General features: G+C 40.5%; 1 protein-coding gene across 4 annotated transcripts in view; it reads right to left on the bottom strand.

The window, feature by feature from the left end:
* Positions 1–18,585, bottom strand: part of Cacna2d3 (calcium voltage-gated channel auxiliary subunit alpha2delta 3) — a 903,262-nt gene that overhangs the window by 528,966 nt on the left and 355,711 nt on the right. For all 4 annotated transcript variants that reach the window (XM_074043965.1, XM_074043966.1, XM_074043967.1 and 1 more), the window contains one exon: positions 11,079–11,241. In XM_074043965.1, the coding sequence (XP_073900066.1) occupies positions 11,079–11,241 (163 nt within the window). The remainder of the gene's footprint in view (positions 1–11,078; positions 11,242–18,585) is intronic.

Below are 18,585 nucleotides of genomic sequence, written 5' to 3'. Positions count from 1 at the left end.
TCCCTTGTGTGGTAACTTTCTGGTACCCCTCCATGGCCCTTGGAAGGATGAGCAATGACTGTCCACTCCTCACCTACCTCTTCATGCAGTGCAGCATCAATCACACTACTAATGCTTCATGAACATTGAGCAAATCAACATATGACAGTGATGTCCCACAGATCCCAGCTCTGAAACAGCACTCCAGTTGCTAACGTGGAGGAATCCACTCTTCACAAATGCGCTACAGTGAACTTTCTGGTGAGGCAAAGGGCCTTTTTTGCAACATGAATCATTATCTCCTTTTTTGCTTATCTTGTGTACATTTTGGTACTGCAGGTTTGCAGGATTAAATGTGGTATTATCTCATCTCTAACAGAAATATCCTCAATGTGTGAGCAGTTGGTGCCCATTGATATTCTGATATAGAATTTGCTTTACATTTTTAAAAAGACTTTCTGCTGCAACATGATTTTGATGAAGGGCAGTGATTGAAAGTGTTTATGTAAAATAAGACTACTTTTCATTTATGATGGATTTTCACATGCTGAGAAGAAAATAGCACAATTCGACAAAACAGGGCCTTCTATTTGTTGTACATATGAAATATTCATGTAAACAGGCAGGACACAGCTGGCTGAACACTCAGGTTGAGCCACTTTGGATTGGTGTAAATGGAGGCAGGTTGGACACAGTATAGAGTAGCAGTGTGCCCTGGTGATAATAAAATCAATGTCAGGTCTCATGCTGACTTGCTCACTTAAATGAGTGGTTCTGAGCAAGTCTCTAAGCCTCAGTTTTCTCATCTGTAAAATGAAAAAAACCAATGGTTCCCACTTCACTGAGTTGTGGGGGAACTGCACTGTAATAAATTACATTGTGCCTGGCACATAGTAAGTACCACATAAGTATTATCTAAAGGAAGAAAACTGATAAAGGCATCATATACATAGAGCATATCTTCAGTGGCAATGGGTAGATATCATGTTCCAGACAGGAGTTTCCATTTGCTTGAAACTGAGAAGAACAGCAGAGCATGAAAAGTGAAAAGGAAGAGCTCCTTCATATCTCTGCCAAGGCTAGGACCACCAGATAGCTGAGGGCTCCAGGCCCTTCTCAAAGCCCTAGGTCCCAGACAAAAGGAAAGCAAAAGAGTGTTATTTGGAGCCCTGTGGCATATAATTGACAATGACACCAAGGTTCTCAGAACCATGTGACCCAAGCAGTAGGACTTGTACACATAGAGGTTCCCCATGTCCAAGCAGGATGAGTAACTGTGGGGCAAGTGCAAGGTTAGAGGAAGGGGCTCACTAACTTCCAATGTGTGAAATTCTTGCTTCACTGTGTTTTCTGTTCACTGAATTTCTTAAAATACAACTGGAGTGATAAAAGGGTTTCCAAGGTATAGGAGGAACAAAAATGTCACCTGGCTCAGTGTGATAGATATTCCCCCACATAAGTCATGCCACCATGGGATTCACTATCATTAGTCTTATGAGAACGCTAACAATCATGACTATTAGTAAAACTTTTAGCACATACTAGTCCCAGTGTGCAGTGCTTTGCCATATATTGTTTCATTTATCTTCACAACCTCCCCTGAGCCAGGTGCTGCAATAGTACCTATTACAGAGATGAGCAAGAATCTTGTCTGAGCCATTGGTGGGCAGGGTCAGCACCAAGCCACAGGAAACATCACATTTATATCACATGCCCTAAGAAAACCTGGGGACATCCTGTGAAGCCACCAGTACAATCTGGATCTCCTGCCTGTTTCCAGTGTGCTTCTTAAATCTTACAGGCCCACCAATATTTCCTCACCAAAGCAGTCCCTTTTGGGGGAGGGGGAGGAAGGGGCTTAATGGCCTACATGACTGGCTAAGCCACCCCAGGGAGAGTGGTTGTTAATCTGTTTTCCCTACTGGGACACCTGACTGTCATCCCCAAATGTAACACTCATTAGTGTAATTTCAAGGGTGCTAAAGCTGACTCCACTTCTTTCTCTCCTACTCAACACAGCCCAGAAGGCAAGTGCATGAGAGTGAGGTTATCTAAAAATCTTGAATTCTAAGTCAATAAAAAAATAACAATAAAGTAAATCAACTACAAACTCTAGCTCTCTACTATTATTGTGACATTTCACAAATGTTAGAATACCAGAGTGAAATAAAATACTGTTAGCAACTGTTCCTGTTCTTCCACTGTCCTTTCCTGCCCTTGGACCCTCCTTTTACAATTTATCTAGCTTAGATTGTTCTCCCATCCAACTGTCAGACCCCCATCTTGATTTCTATTCCTCTGAAAAAGAGAGGTTAAAAATACAAACCAATTCAAAGATCCTGAAAACAGTAATACCCCATTAGCCATACATCTAAAATGACTGTCTTCAGAAGCAGCCAAATAAAAGCAAAATCCAAATAAAGATAAGTGGAGAAAACAACAACAAACAGACAAAACCACAACCTATTTGTAAGAGGATTCAGTTCAATCCAACAACACCAGTGGCAAATTTTTTTGTCTCCCAAGTCCTCTGATAGATCCCCAAGGGGATGAAAATCATAGCCCTTGCCCCCAAGTTCAAGGGGAGAAAGTCCAGTGACAAAGAAATCTCCACATAATGTGATCAGTACTCTAACAGAGGGAGAGTCAAAACCTGAGGGGGAGGGGAATGGAAATGAGGGGCAGAGGACTGCTCAGGAGAGGAAGGCTGGGGCCAAATAGAAAGATGAAATGTGTCTGAGGTTGGGCTCTCAGGCCTAGCCAGAGTGGTAGGGAGAGGAGAGAGAACATCCTGGGATGGAGGCCAGAGCTGAAGAGGAGGCTATTCAAGAAGTCTGGCATCCTGGATCTGTCTTGACCAGGAAAAAGAGGAGTGAGGTACCCCATAAAAGTGGGTAATCAAATGGAGTCAGTTTGCAAACGTGTCTACACTTCATCCTACAGACAGTGATGAAGAGGCAGGACAGGGCATCTGTGATTGGGGGTGATCATCCCTACAATTTTGGCAGGGCTGCACAGGGGATCCATGTGGTCTGCAGGGATCTGGAAGTTGGTTTTGGTATGGCAAGTGAGTGAGCATCAAGTTATCACTATGTGCCAGGCTCTGTGCTGGGTGCTGGCTGCACCTCCTCCTCCTTTAGTACTCAAAATGACTCTTTACACCTTACAGATGAGGAAACAGAGGCTCAGAGAGTGAAATGCTTTTCCCAGTCCTCCAAGCTGGTGCTCACAGAACGGTGTCAGCCCAGTCCTGCTGCTCTCCCAAGATTCCTTGACAGCTCTGGAAAGTCTCATTACAGACCAAGACAGAGTGACAGGCACTGGACAGGATGACAGGAGATGATGGGGATGGGAACGTTGTTTTAGAGGGCTTAGGTGGGAGTATAAACTTTTTTTGCACCTGCATGTTGAAGAACAGTTGCCTGGAAACTGAAGTGATGCCTTTGAGTTTAGCCCCATGTACCTCCCTTGACCCAACATTAGAACAAGGGCTATGGAAAGTTTGAGATATCACGAGACATGCTCGTGCACTTAACTACATTATCTCATTGACGTAAACCCCTTGGGTTGTATGCAGCAGTGGGGATCACCCTCCTCCAAGGGAGGTTACGTGGAATCCATCCATCCATCCATCCATCCACCTGTTCATTCATTCCAGTACAATTTCTAGGCTACAGATAAACCTAAGCATAGTAGTGAAAAGACTTGAAGGGCCATGTGACACCCTTCTTCCACTAACACCATTTCTGAAAAAATACAAACACAAAAGTATGCAGTCACACATACACATCTATACAGATCCATGTTTGTGTACCTGTGTGTTCATAAGTGTAAAGGAATTGTCAATGGAGGATAGATGAGGAGGCTCCCACAGCTTCCCAGTTTCCACATAAAATCACAGATTCTTGAGATCCACAAACATGGAAAGCATTTCAAGGTGTCTCACAACAAGGAGTCTCACAAGGTGGAAGTTTTAGGAAGGATTTATTTTAGTATAACAGGATAAAGTACAGACTGGGGCAGGGGGTAGAAAGAAAAGAAAAAGAGAGAGAAACATTTCCTGTTCCCCACACAGGAAATGAGAGCGATAACTCAAAATGGTGGCCTCCATCTCTTAGTCTTATATTGGAGAGCTGGGGAAATATGCATGGTCAAAGACATTGGATCTGGGTGAGGGGTCATCCTGGCCCACCCAAAACACAGAGACAATAGGTGTCCTTTGCTAGACAAAATTATTCTTCACCCATCCAAGGATCCTTGCAGTTCACTGACATCTCAAAGAGAAAAGCAGAAGCAGGGAGCTCTTTTTGTCTCCCCCTTCCTGTAGCTTAGCATCTAAAAGGAGATGGGAGGAGGCTAGCTGCTCTGCCTCTCCACCCTTTATTTTTTTGTTACAGTGTCAGAGTCTGGCCCTTTGAATATTTGTTAAAATAATATGATTCCCTGCCTCCTTATCTACCTCTCCTACCTCAGAATTGCCTGTAGAACTTGAACATGGTCACTCAAACTGGAGTAACTCTGTGACATAAAATATAATTTCCAATCTAGAAGAGACTAACAATGAACACTACAGGATGACAACGGTGGCATTATTTCAATAGTACTATCCTGTATGTGTTGTTACATCCCTTAATCCTTTTGCACTCACACTGGTGGAGTAAGAGCTCCTAAAAAGACAAACTACAGCTTGGGAAGATCTACAGAGTCTTGGTGAGGATTGTGGTCATCAAAACCATACAGTGGAGACTCTTGATTGCTTTCCTCTAAAGCCAAAGTAATGGACTCTGCCCTGAGTTTCCTGATCTTGGCTCCCAATTCCAACTATGGCCAATATCACCTTTACATTCAGGTAGGGCTGGGAGACAAACAGAAAAGCATGATTCAAGTCTACAAATACTTCAGCTCAGATTCCCAAGGAGAAAACAAACCATTTAGAGTTGGAATTTGTTTCTGACATCCAGTATCAGTCACTCTCCTTTACTCATATTCTCATTCTCTCTCTCTCTCTCTCTCTCTCTCTCTCTCTCTCTCTCTCTCTCTCTCTCTCTCTCTCACACACACACACATACACACATACACACATGCAAAGGAAAAAGAAAAAAAGAAAGCAAAAAATTTTAAACAGTTTTTTAAAGGTTCGTGAGTCTTCTTGCACATCAAATGACTCTTGAAAACAACATTTTAATGATTTCCGTGTAAACGAATCAGAAACATATGGACTAAATTTTCCTTAAAATATACACATGTAATTAAGGGGAAAAGTGCTTGGCAAAAAGCATTTTGCATTTTATCAAACCCAACATCTGAAAAATAAGTTGAGACATCTGACAAATGCAAACCCAGCAATCCTGCCCATCCTACAGCAGCATGCACACTCAGCTTGTAAGTGCAGACCCAATTCCACCTCATCAGACCTTTGCTCTGTCCCTCATTTTTCTAGAAGAATCTATTAGATTGTAACAGACAGATGGGTTCTTCGAGCTCTGCAACAGTCGTTATGGATCTTCCTTTCACTGAAGCTATTTTCATTTGGGGGGGGTTAGGTCCCGAAGCACATCATAGCCTTAAGTCCATTTTGGTCTGACTAGACACCCTGTTGGGAAGTGTAAAGGACAAAGGAATGGTCTAGGCTATATCCTATAACTCACACCTCCCCTTCACCTCTGCCTGTGGAATCTGCTGCTCCCTAATGCCCACAACTGCTGGGAAAAGGAGGGAAGAAGCAAGATTGGTCATTTCCTATGTTTTCTTCATTTATGTTAGAATAGAGCAGAAAGATGTTTTTAATCTCAAACTTCATTCATTGGCTCACTTTACAGTGAGTACTTATTGTGCATTTACCATGTCACTGGGGCTCCTGCCCTCATGAGGTCAGCATTCTTCCTAGAGTTTCTTTGCTCTCTGAAGGCCCAGGTCCTAGGGCATCCACCATAGCCACTTAGTCCTGGACCATGCACATTCCTCTCACTGGGTTTTCTTCACATGGGGCCCTGGACTCCTCCTCCTCCTCCTCCTTCTTTTTAGCGTAAGTCCCAGGGCTCTACTGCAGATCTCTTCCTGGCAAAGCTGACAATTGTATTGTATCCATCATCTCCTGATGGCTCTCACTATTGGGCTCTGGCCAACCTCACACTGCCTGGCCAGCTTTCCCAGGTTCCGTGGCTGCCTTTCTGGCTTCCCACAGAGAAGCAGCTATCCCTGCTACTGTAAGGTCCCAGCCCACCTTGCATGGTTCCAAAACTCCCTTAGACCAGAAATTCCCTCAATCTTAAGCGTTTTGGCATGTGAGCACCACCTAAAGGCTCCCACCTTCTAATACTGAGGCAGACTAGTGACAGGGAAAGTAACCCACTATGGAATTTTATCTATTCTCCTCAGCAAAAGGTCACCCCATGCTAAAATTCCCTTTTCTCCCCATCTAGTACCACCCTGAAACATCTCCTCAGTTGTAAATTGCTTTTCAATTGTAAATTCCTTTGCAGATGTAAGTTTCCTCAAAAGGCAAGAGGGTCTCTTGGCTGATTCAGACCGGGAAAATGGCACATGCCCTCAATTTGATCTCACAGGTAAAGCCTTCTACTTAAGACCTTATAAATCACTACTCAAATCTCATACATACAATTAAAGATTTGGGAATCAGCATAACCGCATGCTCAGAATAATCGTAAGACCTTGTCAATCAAATCTATCAATCACTCTCCCCTCCTGCAAAGATCAGCCACATTTTTTCCTTTGTCCTTAAAATTTATAAATTGCTCTTTAAACAAAGATCAATGTTTCTGGGCCAACTGGCCAGGGCCTATTTCTTTTTATTTTAAGGTGCCTATTCTTTCCTTTTCTTTTGACAAAGCTTTGCAATCTGTCTCTGTCCAGTTCTCTGTTCGGGAAACACAAGGGTCTGAGATCTTCTGGTCCACTGTCTCTTTAGATCACCCATCTGGTAAAAATATCGTCACCCTTGTGATTAGGTTTCAACATATGAATTCTGAGGGACACATAGAGTCATGCCCTAGTGCCATGTATTGGCCAGCCAGGTTCCTTGTACTTAATTTTCAACATAACCCCAGGAGGCAGGTCAACTCCAACTTAAGGATGCAGAAAATGAGGCACTGATATTTTATGCAGCCACAGATGTGTTGATGGGGCAAGCCATGGTGTCATGAGGTCCTCAGCAGTCTGGCTCTGGGATGACGCTGGTCCCTAGCCTCCTTCCATCCCATCCACTTTCCAGGCCTTATTCTTTCTTCCTTGGAGAGTCTATGAGCCACCCAATGTCTTTTCAAAAAGTTTTTTTTTTTTTTTTTTTCCATTTAAATCAGCTGGGAGTGTTTCTGTTGCTTGTAAGCATCATGGGAACAACACAGTGCTGGCCCTGGAGGCCCAGACATCTGTGTAAAACCCATTATATAAAGAGTTGGGCTCAGGAGAAAGCAGGGGGCATGAGGCTGACTCAGCAGCTCCCAGCCCTCAGAGAACTCCATGTGGAGAAGGAAGAATGAAAGCAATGCACTCCTAAGACAAAGCAGAGCCAGAACAAAGGCAGAGACCAAAGCCACTTATATAACCAAAGAAGACTGGAAGAAGGAACAAGGCTCATTTGAGCTGCTTTTTAAGAATGGGCATTTGAATAAGCAGGAAGAGGGAAGGCAGGGGTAACAGGATTTAACAGTGAAATAAAACATGATGGAAAAGAAAGAAGGGGATCCTGACTGGGTGGACAGAGGTGGAAAGCAGGAATAAAGGAGTTGATTGAAAGTAGGGTTCTCTCTCTCAATCTCTCTCTCTCCGCCCCCTCACTCCCTCTTTCCCTCTCTCTCTATCTGGATCTCTCTCTCCTTCCTTCCTCCTTAGATTTTCTACCATATATGCACACACATACATAGATATACCTATATACACAGTCATTATGTACATTGAGTACATATATGCCTATAAGTGCACGTGTATATAAATTTTACACTTCAGCCTAGAAAGGAACAAAAAAGAGTTTAGCCTTTCCTAAGTCCTCTACTAGATCATCAGTGGCTCTCACAAAAGCCTCCTTCCCCAGGGAGGCTACAGAGCCATTCACAGCTGTAAATGTATCATCCAACCCCTAGTCTCCACAGTCTCCCCAAGAGTGAGACCCACAGACTGGGGATGCTAGAGTATACCCTTCCAGAGCATCGAATGAGGATGTTTTAGGAAGAAACTGCTGCATTCAGTGCCTAAGAAACCTGACATGTGCTTGTAAAGACCCCAGGAATAAAGCAAACTCCCCTATGGCAGTTAGCATAGCTTGCCCATCTGTCACCACCTTTGAAGCCACGGTCTATTCTGTCCTTAAGGTAATGGCCACAACAAAATGAAGCTCTGACCTGATGGCCTGGGAAGCAGAGAGGATGAAGGTAGGAGAGTTTACCAGCCTGTTTAATCTAGGGATGGAAATTACACCCAAGAACATAACACACAGCAGCTCCTAGGGAGCATTGGACCACTCTACTGTGTGCCATGGAGTCCAAGCTGCCAGAGAAGAACAAACTTATACTTGTTTCCTTTGTTGGGGGCAAGATTTCTACCCCAGGAACAACAGCTAGTGACTGAGCTTGGAGCATGTGTTTTGAGTACATGTCATCAATGACTAGATCTGAGCTAAGGCCCTTCTAAACATGAAATATATTTCTGCAACTTGAAAAGAAAAAAAAAAAAAACTGTTTGGGGCTGGTTTGAATTAGATAGAGTAAAGACAGCAATTTTCCTAAAGTCCCCTTCCCTTTCCTTCAGGCGGCTACTCCCTCCCTGGCTGAGACAAGAAACAGAGCCTGGTTGACCTTTATCCATGTCCTCTAGTCTGGATGGGCAATGGTTGAGACTATGTAGGGGATTACAGACAGGTCCCACAAGGGTACTTCAGAATGACTTTAAATACCATTATCTACCTTGAGTGATTGGACCACCTATTAGGATTATGCCTAATAAGCCTCACGAGCACAAGCTATGCGATCAATGACAGCATGGATCCCATATGTGTTGCTACCACTGAAAGGTGCAATTATGCCCTTAAGCTCATGGTTACAATTAAATCTCTATAATAGTTTTAATGGCTCAAGCAAACTTGAAGTGGCTGCCATATTTTAAAAGATGATTCTGAATTGTTTTATGCCTGAAATTGCTCTCAAAAATCTTAATTTTTCATCTTCTGTTGAGAATGTATTCACTACTAAAAAGATGACTTTCTTTCAGCCACACTGTACAGAGAAAGGCAGTTTCATTTAGGTCTTTACCAGCAGACAAGACATCCTGGAAACTAAACTCCACTGAATAACTGGCTCAGCCCTCTAAGGCTTGGTTCCATTTGTATCCTAGGAAGGGTCCAAACTAAAGATTAAGGCACAGGACATGGCCTGGCCCAGAGCATTCCGGAGGTGTGTCAGACTGACATCATTTCTCCAAAAGGGAAAGAAACAAAATACTTATTTGTGGCCCTGCACAATGAGCAAGTAGCATGTCCGCTCTCTGGTTTTCCAAAACTATGGCTATAACGTGATATCTGGTATTCTAATTATCTCATTACCGGTCTGTTCAACACCAAACTGTGAACTCCTTGAGGGAGGGACTATGTTTGGTTCACCATGGGCTCCCCAGAATAATTAATGAATGGGGGACTGCTTCCACTGACTCTGAAGGGTAGGTAACAGTTAAACTAGGAAACGGAGACACTAGGTATCCAGCCACAAGAAGTCACAAGAAAAATGTCTCAGAGATATTGAGTTGTAAACTCTTTCATCATTGACCAAGCCCTTAAACAGTTACCTAGAGCAATTAAGCTCAATTAGTACCTGTTTTATTTTCCAAAAATAACAATGACAGCTCGTATGTACAGAGTACATTCTGTGAGCAACTGCTGTGCCGAAGACTACATAGGCACCATTTCATGCCCTCTCACTAGCCCTCAGAGGGAGACAGCACCCCTTTTCGCTGTTTTACACAGAGGCTCAGGGAGACAAAGACCCTTCCCCACAGGGGAAGGGCAGGAGTCCATAACCCTTGCCCACAATTACTACACACTCACATATGATGTGGAAATCAAAACTAGCCCCTGGTAGCTTTGCAAACTTATGACAGACAATGGGGCAGAGTTTTTACTTTGAAGACATCATGACTTTCTGACTTCTTTATCTCAGGATGGTTCTGTGTTTGAGAGCCTTCAAGGTATGACAAAGTAGGGCAAAATCCTGCTCAGTAACGGTGAGGGTGAAAATACTGGGAACGACTTAAACCCTTTGTACACATCGTCTCACTCAGCTCTCACAACTACCCCAGAAGGCAGATATAACTATTATTCCCATCACAGAGAAGAGGGAACTATGAACTGCAGAGATGAGGTGATGTTTCCAAGGTTACAGAGAGAAAACAGGTAGGATACAGGGCATAGCTATTGGCAGAGCCCAGCTCATGTCCACTAAAATCCCAACTCCAATGGGCAGATAGAAATTTTGGAAAAAAGAATCCCAGTGCGAATTTGAACGCTGGATCTGAGGAACACAAGCCTGCAAACAGAGAGCCTTGTGATAGTCCATGCTGTTTTGTGCTATGAGAAAATGCCACAGCTGATCCTACTGCAACCTGGAGTTTCCCAACCCTTAAATATCATTCCAACAAGTGAAGGATGAAGAGAGAGGGGCTAACACAGAGGTCAATAAGTTATACCCTGCAGGTTAAGTCTGGTCATCTCTTTGTAGATAAAAGTGTGACTGGAACATACCCATGACCCCTGACTTATGTATGATCTAGGGCTGCTTTTGTGCCAGAACAGCAGAGCTGAGCAGTTGTGACAGAGACTGCATGCCTGGCACAGCCTAAGATATTTACTATCTGGCTCTTTGCAGAAAAAGTTTGCAGACTCCTGGACTACGTGTTAGAGAGCTCGGTAGAAATACCAACTGTGGAAACAGCAGCCCAGGCAGAACCTCCTGGCAGAACAGGTGTGTGCTTCAACCACCCACCTGATGCCTGGCATATCAGCTTGTAATTGTGTTTTTCAAAACAATGAAGACACTAGTCGCAAGCCTGGACTTGACTCTCTACCCTCTGAAAGGAGCAGCATCAGGGAGTCTTACCTTTGTTATACATGTTTGTTGGCACTTGGACATCACTCAGACTGATGTTTACAGGCAAATTATTAAAATGGTCATTTGGGGCTAAGATGAATTCCTTCCCCAGTTCCAAAAAATTCCCATCTTTGTCCTTTTCGTTTATCAGCACAGCATTGAAGTATTCATACTGAAAGAGAAAGTCAGAAAAAGGTTACACATGATTTAAGGAAGTGGGTTGGAAACTCAAACAGATCTGAGCATAGGCCATGTGTTGTCCCCTATTCTAGGGATGCTGATCTGCTCATGTAATCTCTCAAAGTTTTATGAACTGTCTATGGCTGCTTTTGTACTGGTTTAATAGCACTATATAAATATTTATCAATGTCATTAGATATCCTTGAAAAAAACACAAATGTAAGGGACTCCCCAGTACTTCCTCATATGGCTATAGAGAAAATTGTCCTAAAACATTTTAAATCTTTACATTGTAAAAAACTTGTCCTAATACAGCTTATGCTTATGTTGAAAGATGCTAAAAAATTAACCAAAACTAACAAGTAATACATAATATGTCAGGTCATCATAGTTGCTATGGAAAAATAATAATGCAGGATAAGGGGAAGATAAGCAGTGGAAGGGCTGTGTTTTTACACATGTTGCTCCAGAAGATCTCGATGCTATTGATATACTTGTATCGAGACTCAATGGTGGGGGCTGCGGGGGAGGCAGTTGAGTGGAGCATCCCAAATAGAGAGGACAGCCCTCAGATGGGAGTGAGCTGGCACCTTTTACAAATGCCTGTCATCATCATTTCACATATGTAGACTGTTACTTTGTACCGGAAATTATTCTAAGCATTTCACATGTTAACTCACTTGATTCTCCATACAATTTCATGAAGTAGATTTTTCTGAGAATCCTCAATTCACAAATGAGCAAACTGAGGTACAGAGAATTATGCACCCTGCCAAAGATTACATAGCGATAAGCAGAGCCAGAATTTAAACACAGATAATCTGTCTCCAGAAGTTGTGTTTTTATCTACTGTACAATATTGCAAGATAGTCAATGGCAGATGTGATTGGTATTAACAAATCAGGACCTTAAAAGAACTATGATTAATAGAAAAATCAGTAGACACCATGCAAAACAAATGGGTAGTGTAAGCAGAGAGATGGATTCTCCACAAGAGAATCAATGTAAAATGCTAAAAAAAAAAAAAAAAAAAACTGTGACAAATGAATGGATCATCAGCTGAATACAGTTGAAGAAATAATCTCAAAGAGCTGAAGATATGTCAGTAAAGAACTCTCAATCTGAAAAGCAAAGAGAAAAAGAAAGAAATCAAATATTTAAGAACTGTGCAACAATCTTTAAGGCCAAACTCAATCATTCTGAGTGAGGTTAGCCTGGCCCAAAAGACCAAAAATCATATGTTCTCCTTCATATGTGGACATTAGATCAAGGGCAAACACAACAAAGGGATTGGACTTTGATCACATGATAAAGCGAGGGCACACTACGGAGGTATAAGGATAGGTAAGACACCCAAAAAACTAGATAGCATTTGGTGCCCTCAATGCAGAGAAACTAAAGCAGATACTTTAAAGCAACTGAGGCCAATAGGAGAAGGGAACCAGGAACTAGAGAAAAGGTTAGTTCGAGAAGAATTAACTTAGAAGGTAACACATGCACAGGAAATCAATGTGAGTCAACTCCCTGTTAGCTATCCTTATCTCAACTAGCAAAAACCCTTGTTCCTTCCTATTGTTGGTTATACTCTCTTTCAACAAAATTAGAGATAAGGGCAAAATAGTTTCTGCCGGGTAGCGAGGGGGTAGGGGGGGAGAAGGAGGAGGTGGGGGGGTAAAGGAGGGGGTGGGGAAAGGGGGGAGAAATGACCCAAACATTGTATGCACATATGAATAAAATAAAAATTTAAAAAAAAGGCCGAACTCAATGTTCAAAAGGTTACTCGATGTATCCCAGCTATGAATGTACTTCACTTTAAAACAGGAGTATAAAATAGGTACAGTGTGGGAAGGTACTTGTGAGAGGAGAAAAGGTGAATGAAGGATATGAAAGTGAGGGAATATGGTTGATACCTTCATATACATACATGAAATAGAACAATGAAACCTCTTGTAATTGCTTCAAGTGAGGTGGAGATGGTGGGGGCAATCTAACCAATGTACAATGTCAGGAATTGGGAATTGGCACAGTGAATTCCCCTGTACCATGAATATATGCAAACAAAAATGGAAAAAGAAATATGGATCTAAAAATTATAAAAGGAGTAATATGTGTGTAATTGGAATATCAGAAGGAAAAGAAAAAGTAAAAGGAATAGAAGACATATTTGAAGTATTAATGGCTGAGAATTTTCCAAAATTAATAACAAACACCAAGAAGCTCAGAAAACACCAAGCATGATTAATATTATGAAAATGTACACCTATACCTATCATAGTCAAGCTGCTGAAAATCTAATGTAAAATCCTGAATGAAGCCTGAGGGGAGACAAAAAATCTTACCTATAGAAAAACAAGAATAAGTATTACATCAGATTTCTCTTCAGATACTATACAAGCAAGAAGAGAGTAGAGTGAATTCTTTAAAGTACTTAAAGAAAAAAAAAACGATTTAGAAATTTGTATCTAGAAAAATTATCCTTACAAGTGAAAGAGAAATAAAGTCCTGCTCAGACAAATAAAAACGGAGTGAATTTGTTGTTGTGGACCTGCCTTATAATAGAAGTTAAAAGTTCTTAAGAGAGAAGGAAAATTATATGGATCAGAAACTATAATTTACATAAAGAAGGCTGTTATGGTAGGATTAAATAAAGATAAAATATTTAATTTTTCTTATTCTTGACTTATCTAACATAAAACAACTTGTTAATAATAATAACAGCAATGAATTATTTGGTGATTGTAGTTTATGGATAAGTAGAATGAATGACAGCAGTGTTACATAAGAAACGAAGGGGAGGAATGGTGAGTACTCTGCTATGGTTTGAGCACATTCCTTCCAACAGTCAGGTGTTGCCATGGAGACAGCATTAGGAGACAGGGATATTAAGAGGTGAATATATCATGAGGGCTTCTTCCACATGAATGGTAATATGTGGGCTTGATAAAAGGAGTCCAGCCTTTAGCTCTTCCACCTTATGTCATGTGAAGACACAGTGCCCCTCCAGTTCAGAGGATGGAATATCAGGCACCATCTTGGAAGAAGAAAGCAGCCCTCACTAGACACTAAACCTGCTGGCATCTTTGTCTTGGACTTCAAGCCTTCAAAACTTTGAGAAAATTAACTTATGTATTTGTGAATTACTCAGTGTCAGACACAGTTACAGCAGTACAAATGGGCTAAGATTCTCATTTTCAAGCTATCATCAATATTAATGAAGTGGTACAGGGTAATTTGAAAGTGAACTTAAGTTAAAACTGAAGCTTCAAAATTAAAATAGAAAGTTATAAATGTATACGGCAAGCTTTAGGGAAAACACTATAATAACTTTAAAAGAAAAGCCAGGCGCTGGTGGCTCATGTCTGCAATCCTAGTTACTCAGGAGGCAGAGATCAGGAGGATTTGAAGCCAGCCCAGGCAAATAGTTCGTGAGATCTTATCTCAGAAAAAAAAAAAAAAGCCATCACAAAAATAGGGCTAGTGGAGTGGCTCAAGGTGTAGACCCTGAGTTCAAGACCAAGTATCAAAAAAAGGTATAATGTATATGGTAAGAGAGGAGAGAAAATTATGTCATATAAGATCCTTAATTAAAACTAGAGAAGATACAAAAGGAACAAGGGTAATGAATAGAAAACAGTTGTAAATATTGTATATTTGGTCCTACTATATCAAAAACCACTTTAAATATGAATGGTCTTAATGCACCATTTAAGAAAAATCAATTATTATAGTGAATGAATAAAGAAAAGACCCAAGGACTGGGCATGGCAGTATACAATCCCAGCTACATAGGAGGCCTGTGGTTCAAGGCCAGTCTGGGCAAAAAGTTAGCAGTCTCAAAAATAAACTGGGCACGCCTATAATCACAGTCACCTGGAAGGCAGATGTAGGATGATCTGGATCCAAAGCTGGCCTGGACAAAAGCACAAGACCCTGTCTGAAAAATAAACTAAAAAGAAAAGGACTAGGGGTATGGCACAAGTGGTAGAGCATTTGCCTAGCAAGTATGAGGCCTTGAGTTTAAAAAAAATAAAAACACGACCTGCCTGTATTTTCTCCAAAAGAAATCAACTTTAAGTTGGGCATGGTTACATATGCTTATAATCCCAACTACTTAGAAGGCAGAGGCAGGAGGATCATGAGTTCGAGGCCAGCTTGGGCAAAGGTAGCAAGACTCTGTCTCAAAAATAAAATTTACAAAAGGACTGGGAACATAGCTGAAGTGGTAGAGTGGTTGGCCTAGCATGTGCTAGGCCCTGAGTTTAATCCCCAGTATAGATAGAAAGAAATAAGGAAAGAAGGAAGGAAGGGAAGAAGAAAGGAGGGAGACAAGAAATACACCTTAAACATAAAGACATAGGTGGATTGAAAGTAAAGAGAAGAGAAAGATACACCATGATAACATTAATCAAAAGATCTTAGAGTAAGGAAAATTATCGTGGGAAAAAACGTGTACTACTGAATCATAAAGAGGTAAAATTTTCAGGAAGATACAGCAATCCTTCACACATATGAAACTAACAACAGACTAAAACACATGAAGCAAAGACAAATATAACTGCAAAGAGAAACAGATACACCCACTATTATATTATAGACTTCATACCCTTTGTATCAGTTATAAACAGAATTAGTAGGCAAAAAAAAAAAAAAGTAAGAACATTGTTGAACGGAACAGCACCATAAATGGATCTAGGTGACATTTATAGAATACTTCACCCAACAAGAGCAGAATTCACTTTCTTCTAAAACATATCAAGATGCTTGCTTGGAACATTCACCAAGACAGACTACAATTTGGTTCATAAGACATGCTTTCACAAGTTTAAAATAATATAAACCATACAAAGTGTGTTCTCAGTTCATAAAGGAATTAAAGCAGAAAAGCAGATGAAAAACTCTCAAGTATTTGGAGGTTAAACAATATACTTCTAAATAAATCATGGGTCAAAGAAGTCTCATGGAAAATTTTAAACTAAAAGAAAATGTCAATAACTTTTTTTGGTTTTTTTTGCAGTTCTGGGGTTTGAACTCAGGGCCTACACCTTGAGCCACTCCACCAGCCCTTTTTTGTAATGGGTTTTTTTTTTTTTTTTTTTAGATAGGGGCTCACAAACTATTTGCCTGGAGCTGGCTTTGAACTGCAATCCTTCTGATCTCTGCTTCCTGAGTAGCAAGAATTACAGGCGTGAGCCACCAGCAATGAGCTACAAATAATTAAAATTTGTGGAATTAAGTAAAATCAATGTTTAAAGGGAAGTTTACTGTACTGAATGTATGTATTATAAAAGAAAAAAGAGCTAGAATCAATCATCAGAGCTTTTACCTCAGAAAACTAAACAAGGGCAAGCACATTAAATCCAAAGTAAACAGAAAAAAATGAAATAAAATTTGCAGAGCAGAAGTCAATAAACTGGAAATGAGAAGTCAATAGAGAAGATTGATGAATATAAAAATTGATTCTTTTAAAAGATTGTAGAAAAACATACAATGCAAAATCAGCAAAGGGAAGAGGTTCTTAGGCGGCATCCAGAGGAAAGCAGGTGCAGGTTCTGAGAGCTCTGCCCCTGTGCAATTGTACAGCATGCACTAGTTCTTCCAGCAATGAGCTGAAACAACACAGTGGAAATGGTGTCTACCAGGACAGAGACTCAGCACCCATGACTTTTACTGAGGGGGGGTCATGTAGCAACACTATTTACTAACTTAACCTGCTTGACACATAAAACTGCAGAGCCACATTCTTTTCCAGAGCATACGCTGCACCATCAAATAAATCTTAATAAATGTAAAATGTCTGAAGTCCACCTACTATGTTCTGCAACATTAATGGTCTAAATTTAGAAATCAACAGGATATCAATATAAAAACTTAATGATATCTAGATTAGCTATTAAAAGACAATATCTAGAAAAGTTTGAAGCATTTGAAAATTTTAAATATTCCTTAAAAATGCATGTGTTAAGGGACAAAACGACATGGGAAACTGAAAATATTTTGAAATTAAACTCAGTGAAAACAACATTGTCAATATTTTTGAGATACAGCTAAAGCAGAGTGTATGGGAAAAATTTCAGATTTAAATGCTCATATTAGAAAAGAAGAAAAATTCAAGATAAATAGTCCACCTTGAGATCTTCCATTAAGAAGCTATTAAAAAGAAGAATAAGGTAGGCACTGGTGGTTCACACCTAGAATCCTGGTTACTTGGGAGGCAGAGATCAGGAGGATGGTGGTTTAAAGTCAGCCCCAGGCAAATAGTTTGTGAGACCCTGTTTCAAAAAAAAAAAAAAAATCACAAAAGAGGGCTGGTGGAGTAGCTCGAGTGGTAACAGCGCCTGCCTAACAAGTGTGTGAGGCCCTGAGTTCAAACCTCAGTGCTGCCAAAAAGAATAAAACTCAGTGTCAAAAGAAGGAATAAAATAATAGAGAAAGGAGAAAGCAATAATATGCAACCAAATAGAAGGGGAAAAATTAATGATACCAGGAATTGGTTCTTTAAAATAATTAATGAAATTTTAAAACCCCTGCTATACTAATCCTATGGTTTAGAAGTGTTCCCCAAAAGTCCACATTTTAAAGCATCTGTCACCAGCCTGTGATACAATTGAGAGGTGGTACAACCTTAAGAGGTGGGACCTAGTAGGAGGAAGTGTGCCCTTGGAGGGCATGTTGGGACTCAAGCCCCTTCTCTAATCTCTTATTGCTTCCCAGCCACCTCAATGAACACGAACAATCCTTTTTCCTTGTTATTATTCCCTAAATAATACAGTATAACAACTACTTACATAGCATTTACATTGTATGGGGCAGTATACCTAATCTAGAGATGATTTAGAGCATACAGGAGTGTGTGTATAGTTTATATGCAAATACTACATACCCTTTTGTACAGAAACTTGAACACCATATTTTTCTATGCACTGGGGACCTGGAACTAATCCCTTCTAGATACTAAGAGACAACTGTACTCGTGATGAAACAATGAATGTTTTTCCTCTGGATTAGGAAAAAGGCAAGGGTATCTTACCACTTTTATTCAACATTATACTAATGGTCTTGGCAAATGAAGATGATAGATAGATGGATAGATAAAGAGAGAGCGAGATGGATGATAGATAGATTAAATAGATATTAGAAAGGAAAAAAGCTGTCTTTAATTGCAGGCAAAATGATTAACTGTGGAGAAAAGTCCCTAAGAATCTATACAATATACTATTACTAATAAAGAGTTAGCAAGTCCACAGGATACCAGGTGAATATATTTTTAAATGTATTGTACATTCATATTCTAAAAAGGAATAATTGGAAATTGAAATAAAAATAACACTTGCAAATA

The sequence above is a fragment of the Castor canadensis genome, chromosome 10 (genome assembly GCF_047511655.1).
Source record: "Castor canadensis chromosome 10, mCasCan1.hap1v2, whole genome shotgun sequence".
NCBI lineage: Eukaryota > Metazoa > Chordata > Mammalia > Rodentia > Castoridae > Castor > Castor canadensis.
This window is presented reverse-complemented; position numbering and strand designations above follow the sequence as displayed.